General features: G+C 37.4%; 1 protein-coding gene across 1 annotated transcript in view; it reads right to left on the reverse strand.

Moving 5' to 3' along the window:
* The window catches only part of LOC138701198 (borealin-like), a 29,465-nt gene that overhangs the window by 3,740 nt on the left and 12,277 nt on the right, over positions 1-13,448 (reverse strand). The window contains exons 5-6 of the mRNA XM_069827836.1: positions 8,278-8,348; positions 4,420-4,614 (exon numbers count right to left, since the gene is read on the reverse strand). Coding sequence (XP_069683937.1) covers positions 4,420-4,614; positions 8,278-8,348 — 266 coding nt within the window. The remainder of the gene's footprint in view (positions 1-4,419; positions 4,615-8,277; positions 8,349-13,448) is intronic.

Here is a 13,448-nt window from a genome sequence, read left to right on the forward strand (position 1 = left end):
ATTAATGGGAATTTTCCCATTGTATGCTTTTGCGTAGGCATTACTATGCATCCAGAACTAGTTTTTTCATACAGAATCTGTGTTTCCTCATTTCACTACCAATGAACAAACTGGCAGTCACACATCCAGGGTCATCTTTAGAGTAAACAAATTCACTGAATTGTGCTGAAGAAAACATATTCTTATCTTTCCCTTTCTTCCTCAGTGTGTCTAATGAGCAGGTGGTTTCTTGTAATACTCTGGCCACCAGTATTTAAAATTCAAAATATCATCAGTAGTAACTGATTCTACAGAAAATCTGTTGTCTGTTTGCCTGGTAGATCAAGGTATTGTATCATCAGTAGTAACTGATTCTACAGAAAATCTGTTGTCCGTGTTTGCCTGGTAGATCAAGGTATTGTATCATCAGTAGTAACTGATTCTACAGAAAATCTGTTGTCCGTGTTTGCCTGGTAGATCAAGGTATTGTATCATCAGTAGTAACTGATTCTACAGAAAATCTGTTGCCCATGTTTGCCTGGTAGATCAAGGTATTGTATCATCAGTAGTAACTGATTCTACAGAAAATCTGTTGTCCGTGTTTGCCTGGTAGATCAAGGTATTGTATCATCAGTAGTAACTGATTCTACAGAAAATCTGTTGCCCGTGTTTGCCTGGTAGATCAAGGTATTGTATCATCAGTAGTAACTGATTCTACAGAAAATCTGTTGTCCGTGTTTGCCTGGTAGATCAAGGTATTGTATCATCAGTAGTAACTGATTCTACAGAAAATCTGTTGTCCGTGTTTGCCTGGTAGATCAAGGTATTGCATCATCAGTAGTAACTGATTCTACAGAAAATCTGTTGTCTGTGTTTGCCTGGTAGATCAAGGTATTGTATCATCAGTAGTAACTGATTCTACAGAAAATCTGTTGTCCGTGTTTGCCTGGTAGATCAAGGTATTGTATCATCAGTAGTAACTGATTCTGCAGAAAATCTGTTGTCCGTGTTTGCCTGGTAGATCAAGGTATTGTATCATCAGTAGTAACTGATTCTGCAGAAAATCTGTTGTCCGTGTTTGCCTGGTAGATCAAGGTATTGTATCATCAGTAGTAACTGATTCTACAGGAAATCTGTTGTCCGTGTTTGCCTGGTAGATCAAGGTATTGTATCATCAGTAGTAACTGATTCTACAGAAAATCTGTTGTCCGTGTTTGCCTGGTAGATCAAGGTATTGTATTGGTCTGGCACATATACCCTGTCTGTCTTCCTTAGTTTGCGCTTCACTACACCAAAGTTGCGGTCACAGGGAAGAAATGAATGGCCTCGTTGTGGAAAATAATGAATGATTTTGTTAAATCTCCCCATTTGGGTCAGTGCAAGCAACAATCGAATTAAGGTATGATTTTTATTTTGCCCTCCACAGTTATCAGAGAAAAGATACAATTCCTTGACTGAAGAAAGGACATTATTTTCAATGTAGTTCAGAAGGAACATACTTCATTTGAAGATTTGTGGACTATACCTTCATGATAGGAATAGAAGTGCGCCGTATGGTCTTTGAAATTGTGAATGTTGAAAACTGATGACCCAAAGTTGCGTCTAAACAAACAATGAGTAGTTTCTTACCCACATTGTTCTCCTGTTGTACAGGCTGCTACAGACTTCCCAATGGAATTGACGTTCCAATGCCTTCAGTTTATTTTTATTTACATTTCTGCAGTAGTTAATTTCATTGCGTTTACGTTTACTACTAATAACAGTTTTCTTCCCCTGGGTCACCCAATACTTCTAGCTTATCTGTCATTTTCCTTATCAGCTGATGGGCGCACAACTTATTAGATCTGCGGCACTCAGTTGCGTCACGTCGTCAGTCAGTGTAGAAAGAAGGTAAGTCGCTGACTTGTCCCCTTCTGCAATGACTGCGCTGCTTATGATACTCTGCTTTGCGTTGAGAATGAGCAAATTTGTCCCCTTTCTGTATGGAAATGTGTGTTTAGGTCTGGAGAAAGCAATGGCACTCTTAACTCATTTTCGCGTTTTTCATTACTTATCCCTTTCTGCAATGACCGATTCAATTAGTGGTGTTGTTTTGCGTAAGAAAGCTTTAAAAGTGGCAGACATGCTAGGCATTGAGAACTTTGTTGCTTCTAATAGCTGGATAGATTGCTTAAGAAATGGTGCAATGTTGTGGCAATATGTGGGGAATCCAACAGTATGGATGAAGATAATTCTCAGTGGAAGGGCACCAAAATTCGCAAGGTAATGAGTGGGTACGACCTGAAAGACATTTTCAATAACGACGAAACAGGTCTGTTTTTCCAGCAGAACTCTGTCAGTGAAAAGTGAACCATGCCATGGAGGCAAGTATAGCAAAGTTCGTCTAACAGTGATATTTGGGGGTAAATGCTGATGGAAGTGAGAAGGTACATCCATATGTAATTGGGAAAGCAAAGAAGCCACGCTACTTTATAAATGTTAAAACCCTACCAACTGCGTATAAGAACAATGGTAAGGCATGGATGACCTCTGAATTATTTTCTAAGCAATTACAGAATAGGAAGATTCTGCTTATTATTGAGCAGTGCCCTGCCCATCTCAAACCTTGCACCTAAGGAATATTCAGTTGGAATTTTTGCCAGCCAACTGTACAAGCAAATTACAGCCTTTGGATTTAGGCATCATTCATGCTATCAAGGCAAATTACAGGAAGAGTCTAGTGCAAAGGGCTTTATCCTACATGGAGTGTGGCAAGGATACAAAAGACATTAAGTTCTCAGTGTTAGATGCCTCCATTTTCTAGCAAAGGCATGGAGGGACGTGAAGGAGTCTTGCATTATCAACTGCTTACAAAAACCTGACATCTTTTCAAGAATGACTGAAGAAGAAGTGGTTCTGGAAGAAGAGGAAGCAGGCCTACTTGAAAATGCAGACTGGAGAATTCTTCAGACAGATGCAACATTTTCAGATTTCGTATCTGTAGATGATGAGAATTTACAGTCTGTACTAAAGAAACGAAATGACCTGGAAATGTACAAAAACTTGCCCAGACATGTTCAAACATTTTTAACAAGAGCCAGAACAGGTCACATTGTCACACAATTGTACCTACACCAATTTCACATTTCTGATAATCCTACTCGTCTGTAGTGTAATAAGCATGATGAAGATCTGGAACACATTCTTCTATACTGTCCATCCATAAACCACAAAAGAAGTAAATTAAAATCATCAGTACCAGTTGCAGAAGACACAACCCTGCAGTATATATTGACTACACCCCAACTCTGGCTACTAGCAACAGGCATCTATAATGAACACCGATCAAACCACCCCTCATTTCTCGCGAAAAACAACAACTGAATAGACTATAGTGGACTTTATGTTGTCAGCAAACAGCTGGATACATTAAGAAGATTGATTGATTGATCTGTAGATGATGATGTCTTGACTACAGAAGAATAGTCACTGAAAGAAATAGTTGACCATTTTCAAACTGACAGTGTAGATGGTGGTGGTGGTGGTGGTGATGCTGACGATGATGATAATTTGTGATGTTATTCCCACAAGTGCAGCTTAAGGCACACTGCGGAAATATCTTTCTGCTGCCGATGGTGATGACACTATTTTTGAGCATCAGTATAAACTCGAAACTCCGCCATTGCTGGTCCCAAGCCTGGATGAGAAAGCAGGAGGGGAAGGAGTAACACCTTGTAAAACAAAAACTTTGTTCAGCTGGCTCTGGCTGATAGTACCGTGTAAGAGCTCCTTGCCAGGATTACGGCGAAGACCTCAACGGCAGAATCGGCAGGGAAGTAGACCTTTAGCATGGCGAAACTGGGCGGAAGAGGCAACCCTCCTGATGGGGCTAGTACACAGGGAGTAATGATCATATGCTCTGAGATGGCAACCCCATCATGATCTTACCCTACAAGAGGTTTAGGGGACATTATCTTACTCAAAGTCTCCAATCAAACATTAGCCGGACTGATACCCAGGAAGACCCACAAAAAGATGGTGGGACCAGTTTTGATTTGATTGGAGTGGAACGGATCTTATGGTCCACACCGTAATGCAGATGATGATGAGTATAAACTCGAAAAACAAATACTCATATTGTAAAACATAGATAAAAAACAAACCAAAATTTATCAGACTTCACAGGAAAAAACTAGTGGAAAAATGTAAATTCATTCTGAGGGTGAGTTTGTATCAAATAAATAAATTATTGTAGTTTTGTAATACCACTAAACCGTTTCTCTTAAATTACACAATCTTTGCTAGTCCCTTGAAAAGCGTAAAAGAGGGGTTCTACTAGTGCCAGCCTGAATTCGTTCTTTTTTTTTTTTTTTTTTGTGCTTTCCAGTATTGTATGTACACCCAAAACAAGTACAGAATATGCATGTCACAAAAGAGGAGAACTAATTTTAAAATACATACCCTGCCATCGGGAAGAGGCACATTTACATTTGCCCTTTGTTCAGCCAGCATAGAAGTCACTATCAACGGACTTCCAGATAAAGAAACAGCAAGTTCCCCTTGGCGAGGATGCCTCAATATAGACAGAGGTGCATTAGGTGCCACTTTTGGTGTTATAAGGCTTAGTGTAGAATTCGTAACGGAAGTAGCAGGAGCCTGTAAACAAAATAGCATATTATTAGAGATGTGAAATTATAGCATTAATTTTTTGTATTTATAGCAAAAGTATATACTTTTAATACTGTTTCAGAGCATTAATTATTTGAAGATATAGTGTTTAAATTAGCTAAACCCCATTTTGCTATTGTATGTATTTGAGAGTGATAAATGAAAAGATATATAGGCTTAATAGATAACAGACATATCTGATCAATGTTACAATAGTTAAATATCTATAGTTTCAATTAGCCTATGTTGCCAAAAAAACAAAAACAAACAAAAACTATGTTTTTAATGTGGGATACAGTTTTAATATGTTTTTCTAAGGTATCTTTCTTTCTCTACTGAAGTCCAGGATTATGCCACACATAAAATGTTGTTGTTGTTTTCTAATGCCAGACGTTTGACAATAAAGTCATTTGACCTCTTGCACTCCAATGTTTTTCGAAGATATTATCATGGTCAGCCGCTGAAGCACAGATTTTAAGGTGTTCCGAATCCATTTCTTGGTTTGAGTAGCACAATGGGCAGTTAGGGGACTGATATATTCAAATTCTATGCAGGTGTTTGGCCAAACAACCATGGTCTTCTGCCAATCTAAATGCAGCTACACACGATTTTCGTGGTAAATCGGGAATTAACTGTGGATTATGATGCAGAGAGTTCCATTTTTTTCCCTTGAGATTGTGTTATCAAATTTTGTTTGTCGAAGTCTAAGTATGTAGATTTAATAAATCTTTTCACAGAGTAATACATAGATTTAGTAACAGATTTCTCCATCAACAACGCTGTATCAACTGCTAGGTTATTTAGCGTAGATGAGATTGGTGATAACGAGATGGTATTTGGCGAACTGAGGCTGAGGATTCGCCATAGATTATTTGGCATTCACCTCACGGTTGGAGAAAACCTCGGAAAAAAAAAAAAAAACCAAACCAGGTAATCAGCCCAAGCGGAGATCGAACCCGCGCCCGAGCACAACTTCAGACCGGCAGGCAAATGCCTTAACTGATTGAGCCATGCCAGTGGCTATTAAATAGATAGTTTTATAATATTTAATATATAAATAATTATTAATCTCTTTTCATGCCTCAAAAGTCAGGATCAAACACATAATCCAGTCCTTTTCTAAACAGGAATTCGTAAGAAAAGTGAAGGCAAACCTTGGAACATTCTGCTACACAGTAATAACAACCCACATTTACCACGAAAAAAGGCTGTTGCTATATTTCGCTTAATAACCGGACATGATTGTCTCGCCCCTCATCTACATCGAATTAATATCTACCAGCATCCACAGTGCACCCTCAGACCTCTATCATGGATAAATAACATTTGCTACAATGCACAGCAATAAAGAAAATAGATGCTGATTTCCAAATACTATTGGGATGCTCACAGGAGAATGGAAGATCCTTAGTATTGGTCAACAACATACTTTTATTTAATATAAATCATGTCATCAACCAATCCTGACTTCACACCCCAAAAAACTGCACTATAATTTGTCATGACAAAGTCTTCAGTATTTTTGTGATCAGAAGTTGGTCACCCTATGTCTCAGTATCAGAATTATACTCTCTGGTCCACGTGCTCTGTTAAGAGATGGAAGCAAAACTCAGTATTATTGAGCATGAGCAATTCACAGTATGCCAGATCACAAAAAATTCCTGTGTCCTGAAAAATGAAAAAGTTTGAAAAAATGTATTCAATAAAACTATAAAAAAAATATTACATGTTAATCATAATAAAATTGCAATATTTTTATACTCTACAAATATTAGTATTTTTAGGCTTTCACAGAGAAAGTAATCAGAATTAATCCCCATTTCAGTTTGGTTGATAGGTTTTCTCCTCCACTCATACTCTTTACCATCTATATTTCGAAAATCTATACTAAGCGTTTGTATTTCATTTTATTGTTTATGTCAACTGGCACATTAAAAAGCTACTGACAGCAGAAGATAAATGTTTTCTCCACCGCTAGTTGCTACTCTAAGCATACACAACGGAACAATCTGCACTGTGTCACTCCCCCCTGACTTCATAATACAAACTAGCATCCCTTCATTTAATTAATTATTAGTTGAACATTTTGTAAAAACGACACTAAAATATACTGAAACATGTAATTGTCAGACATTTGTGTCACTGTATTTTATATCCACTGATGTACTTTATTTAATATTTCATTTTCTTGTGTGTACAACTTTCGGGGGGGGGGGGGGTGCAGGTATAAGAGGTAACAGCTACCGGTCTGTTACTGACGGACTCTGGGCAAGTAGAAGGGGAAAGAAATGCCTTCGCATCCTCTCAACTTGTATGAAATGTCATTTAGATTTTTGGTTATTCCACCATGTCCCTCAACTTTAAAATTTCCAATGTTTTGGAACTACATACAGGTCCCATCATCAGGGCAGATAGATACAGTAGAGGAGGCAAGACCTGTCCTGTGACCTTATCATGTGCCATGGCTGTATCACCAATGGATGTAGAGGGGGCAGACAGATTTTAGTCTGAGATGAACTTCCATGTATATATAATATTAACCATTATGAAACAAACTCTCTATCTGACAGCTTATTCTATATCTTCTCGCACACCTCATATGCCAGGTCTCGCCTTCCCATCTATAAGACGAGAGGAATCACCTACTCTATTGCACTCGTCAAATCTGGCTCAGTTGTCTGAGACAGCAGCAGCAGCAGCAGCAGCAGTAATATTGTTCAATTTTCTTGTTACTAACTTACTTTTCTATTGTTAAAATTTCCGACACTATTAAGGTACGATCACACGTCGCTACTTTTGCAGCGCTGCAGTACAAAAAACTGCGCAACTCTTGTACTGCGACGTGTGAACAACGGTGCAACCCAAAAAGTAGCGGCTGCCGAACCTGCTGCCCGCTACTTTTCCATGCTGCGCGCAACTTAAAAGTAGTGACGTGTGAACAGGGTTCTCACGGTTGCAGCCGCAGCATTTTTTATATTGGTTTTGTTGAAACTTTTGCTGCGGTTGCAACCAGTGTTACCACCCAAATGTGCCAATGATACTTTTATTGCTTGGATATATTTTAATGTTAAATGTGATGAAAATAAATTATTTGTAACAGTTATTAAATACACAACCCAGTCTGAGCATAATTGGTGATGATATAATTCACTTTTTAAATTTTCTGTAGCGTAGTTTCAAACAGGAGGGTTGCCAACATTGATTACGTGAATATGCTGTTGGTTATCATTTAAGTATATAGGCGTTTTTAAAAGCTTTATAGTAAAAATAATGTCAATTTCTGAATACTGGATACGACAGAAAAGCAAATAATAGATAAGGAAGCTTTTGCATGAGTTTCTTAATAATGCGAACATAACCACAAAATGTATATTGAGAAGTCAACACGGAGATGGAAACCTGCAGCATGACTGCGGCTGCAAAAGTAGCGCCTTGCGTGTGAACAGACTCGCAACCTCCAGTTGCAACTTTTGCAGCACTCGGGCTGCGCAGCACGAAAAGTAGCATGCAGCGCGCTACTTTTGGCTTACGTGTGAACACGACACGCAACTTTTGCAGCTGCAGTATAAAAGTAGCGCTGCAGAAGTAGCGACGTGTGACCATATCTTTAGATGCACATACAAATACTACTAATATAACATTTTCTCTTACCTTGAACTTTCCAACAACACCCTTAGTTTTAGCTGTGCTTAATGAATTGCTACATGCCAGTGGACTGGTTTCTGTAAATAGGAAATTGTGACCCAATCAAAAGAATAAACTTATGAAGTTCAAGATTACAGTACACTTCTTTAAGTATTACAGGGAGAGTCAACATTATGTTACCACTCAATGGTATAATTATTTATTACATTTATTCACCAAACGTGTATTACATCGAACTTTTGTCATTAATTAGCTATTGTTTATCTCTTCAATTTGACTCACCAGGTTTTTATTGTTTTATAGGTTACACAATGGCTGACCAATTAACATTGGAGCAAAGAAGAGTTGTTACAACTTTGATGGAAGTGTATTGTACATCGACTGTAGTCCGTTGACTGTTTCGGCAGAAATTTGGATGTGATCCACCAAGTTGTTTAACAGTTTGCCACATTTACCGAAATGTTTGTGGATACTGGATCAGTAGCGAACTATCAAGGAACTGCAGGACGCCCAAGATCAAGATGATGTGAAATGAACATTGCTGTTGTGCAACAAGCCCTATTGCAGTCTTTCGAAGTCAAGCAAACGGTGCAGTTTTGAAACAGGGATTCCTCAGAAAACAGTGTTGCGTATCTTGAAACAGGAATTTGGAATGCGACCATACCACATCCAAGTCGCCCAAGCTTTGACAATGGTGCAAAAACATGTTAGAGTGGAATGCTGTCAGATTTTATCTGAAATAAAGAATATCCAGGAAGACATTTCGAATTTATTGACAATCAGCGATGCCACTTTTCTTCACAAAAGTGGACTTGTCAACCGATGTTACACAATTTTCTGGGGCACTAAAAAGGTTCGAGTCATTCGGAAGCATGAACATGACTCTCCAAAGGTGAATGTTTGGTGCCCTGCGACCGCTGCTGGAGTAATTGGGCCCTACTTTCTTGATATCCCAACAGAGACTTCAAATGTGTACCTAACGATGTTGCAGCAGTACACCACTGAACTACCACTACAAATCCGACATGCAGGGTGTTTCCAACAAGATGGTGCACCACCACATTATGTCCTTACTGTCCGTGCCTATCTCGACCACACATTTCCTGGTCGATGGACTGGTCGTGCTGGACCACTGTGCTGGCCTCCACAATCCCCAGACTTGACACCCTGTGATTTCTGGTTATGGGGTATGGTAAAGGAGAGTATGTATGGCAGGGGAGTTAACAACATCGATGAACTAAAGGACCGGATATGGGATGTGATATCCATTCCCTGTGAAATGTGTCTACGGGCTTTAAATCTGTTAATCGTTGGCTTTTATGTGTTGAACATGATGGCGAACAGGTTGAGACCATCATGTAAATTATTTATCAAATTTTATGAATAGCAAATTCCTACCATTTGAGTGGTAACATAATATTGACTCTCTCTGTATTTCTGTGATTCCAAGACAAAAGGTGGTATATCAATTTTTGGCGAAAATGAGATTTTGCAATATGCTGTGCATCCTGATGGTAACTTTATTGTGGCAAAAGATAACATGCAGAATTTCATTATTTTTCTCTCTAATCTGTTGTTATGAAACATGATTACTATGACTTTTACACTTGTTCAAATTTTAAATACTCGCTCCTGAAAAACTGCAAGAAACGACATATCACAGTTTGCCTTGAAGCCAGATTTAATACAGTATCAATATTCACGATTATTCATTAATTCTACTCAAGGGCAGGTATTTCACTGCAAACCCAGCATTCTCCAATCTTTTATATTTTCCGCCTTCATCTTAGTCTCCATTCATGATTTTTAAGGCAGCCAATTTGCCAACTAATTACTATATTGATCCGAATCTAGTATAACTTCGAATATAATACGACTCTACATTTTCAGAAGTTTTATAAGAAAATATTCAGTATCTCAGTATAATACAATCTAAATTTTGAAAATGCTATATAATGAAAATTCGAATTTAAAGGTAATTTGAAGGTTTCAGTTCCAGTCTTTAGCATCATCATAAACCATGGAAAGAGGTGGTAGCAGTATTTAGACTGAAAACAGACCATGATTGTTTAGCAGCCCACCTTTATAAAATAAACATCTTCACAGCAGAAGAACGCACACTGTGTAGACAGCCTGGATAAAAAATGAGCATCAACCACCTTCTCACTTGCAAGAAACTCAGCACGTAAAACAGGCAGCTGATTTAGCTAAACTGCACTGGGATGCTAGATTCCGAATGAACTATAGTTCGCTTTCAACAGGAAGGCTGAAGAAAAAGAAGATTATTGTATCCAATTCTCCACCTTCCTTATGAATAAGTAGGGCCAAAAATCTTTTGGCTCGTAGTAATCAATTTTATTTTTGGCTTGTTCTTAAGGGTCCACGATTCACAACCATATATCACAATGTTACGACTCTCATATCATGTTACATTGCGAGCCTGTATTCCTAGTAATGCTTCACTTGTATCTTTGTATCTAGGTACGTAAAGTTGCTGGCCACCTCAATGCTACAATCTCTAATTTTATTACAACATTCTGTTCACCATATCTTCATTTTAGTTACTGAATTAACATTTTTGTTTTTTCGTTCATTTTAAATTCAACCTTCTTTCCTTCTTTACTCAAATCTTCAAGAACTTCTTTCACACTCTTCAACGATCTACCATACGAGGCATAAATCCCAGTATGAAGCTAAAATACCACTTTTCAGCAAACAAAAAATTACAATGAAAAGTAAGTAAAAAAATAAATAAATAAGTACAAAATAAAGTAACAATTTCATTCTAGTATTTGGGATAGACATGTCTGGATTTGTGAATACGGGGACACTTAGCACCTTCAAGTACACAGGTGGTTCCTGGGAAACTTCACAGCAAAATACCAATATTACAAAAAAATATTTAAATGTTAGTGTAATTTCTTCCATGAAAATTATATAATAATAATAATAATAATAATAATAATAATAATAATAATAATAATAATAATAATAATAATAATCTTTAACAACTTTAGCAACAACTAATACACATGCATTTCTTATGCTCCAGACAAACTGATTTCTTAAATGTACAGCAAACGGACTTAGCTTTTTCCTCTTTTGATTGTGGACAAAAGATGCACTGTCCCTGTTTTATTTCTGTTAAGTTGTTCTGTTTTTCTGAAGAGATGTTTTCGGTGCTCAAAGTTTTTTTCAGTCCAATACTCAATTCCATTGACAGTAGTACTTGTCTGGTATTAATTCTCTCGATCTCTGAACCACTTGACTCTCTAGAGCTTTGAACTACTTAACTATTAGGTCGTCTCAGATGTGACGTCGATTTGGTGTGTTGCAAGATTTTAATGATTTTCTTTAGTTGGTTGATGCAATTTACAGGGCACTATGGTTATTAATGCTTATTGTGAGCATATGACAGTCGTCAATTGTTAATACAAGGAATATAAAATGGAAGTGATAAATTTCGAGATTACGTCCTTCTAAAGCACTACTGGAAAAAAGAATATAAAGCTGGTGCTGCAGCTCAAAGAATATGTGAAGTTGAGGATGAAGGTGTCGTTAGTGAGCGTGTAGTGCAAGAATGGTTGCTGCATTTCAATAATGGAGAAGGAAACCTTAAATGATTTACAACGTCCTGGAAACTCAAGTATGGAATACTGAAAATACATGCATAGTTTCGGAAGACAATCCACAAAAAAGTACTCCTAGGTAGTCAGAAAAACATGGTGCTTCCAAAGATACAATATATAACCGCATTAAGATGTTTAGAAAATCATAGAGAAGTTGTAGACCTGTATCTCATGAATTGTCATCTAAATAGACTCAACACAGAGTGGATATGTTGTCAGCTCATTAATAATTCTTTGCAGCCTGCCAAAGTCGTATTTAAGCAAACTCAGTTTCGACTCAAAGTAATGTTATGTGACCAATGGAATTCTGAAGGTGTGATTCACTGGGAGTTTGTTCCAAACAGATGTGCAGTCGATGCAGATATTTATTCTCAACAGCTAGAACAAGTTCATGAAGTTTTGAGAGAAAGGTATGTGCATTACTAAATCGAAACAAAATTCTCTTGTATCAGGACAATATGACAACTCATACCACCCGAACAAACAGGAAAAAATGCAGGAGTTGAAAGGAATCTAATTGCTACCACACCTGGCATATATCCCTGATCCTGCACTTTAACTCCAAAACTTGGAAGCCATTGCAATGGGCATGACTGAATTCTTTGCAACAAAAATCAAGAACTGGTAGTATCATGGGATAACAAATTTTGCTGAAAAGTGGCTCAAGACCATAGAAACGTAATGGCCCTTACTTTTAAGATTAGATTAAGTTGTCACAATACACCAACTAAAATTTTGCTTCAAACCCACATCACTTATGAGCAGAGTGTGGATGTTGATGACCTAAAAATCTATTTAAAATTATCAATAAAATGCCCTTAAAATAATGGAAAAATGAGATAAAATGAAAAGAAAATTACATTTAAATATTATTCACCGTACTCGAACCACAAATTCTTAAAAATTAGTCTCCTTATTTCAGTGACTGCCCTGCAAATCTCGGAGAGAGGAGGCAACTTCCTGGAATTTCACTAAGATAAAGGAAAAAAGAGCATGCAACAAAATTAAAGTTTCAAGGGAAAACTATAGAATTTTAATGAGGGTTTATAATGTGTTTCAATCAGGGGTGGTCCATGTCAGTGCCTTCATTTTCCGTCTTCTCCTTCCGCTGTTCACTTTTGTTACCAGACCTTCCAGACAGGGAGTGTAAATGACAAAACAAATTGTGGACGCAGCATGCATTCTTGCAATTTTTGTGTTAAAAATACTGTCTACTGTAGTACATCCCTTCCGAACCATACTGGGGACACAATGTCCTATTGTCCATGAAACTATGAAAGTTTGCTCCCTTCCAAACATAAGTTCTAAACTATAAAACTCAAACTTCACTGTTATTCACTTATTCAGTAATTAATTATTAGTAGGGCCTACTACGCATCTGTTTACTTAGAAAAAGATTTGACAGGCCTATATGTAAAAAAAGGAAATCAAATGCATTCAAGATGATCTAAAAGTCATTCAAGATATTAAAAATGGCCAAAAAAAAGTCGGAAAAATGTAAAAATGACCCATTAGTTCTAAAAAGTCAAAAAATGCAATATAAGAAAT

This window comes from Periplaneta americana, chromosome 6, assembly GCF_040183065.1.
Source record: "Periplaneta americana isolate PAMFEO1 chromosome 6, P.americana_PAMFEO1_priV1, whole genome shotgun sequence".
NCBI lineage: Eukaryota > Metazoa > Arthropoda > Insecta > Blattodea > Blattidae > Periplaneta > Periplaneta americana.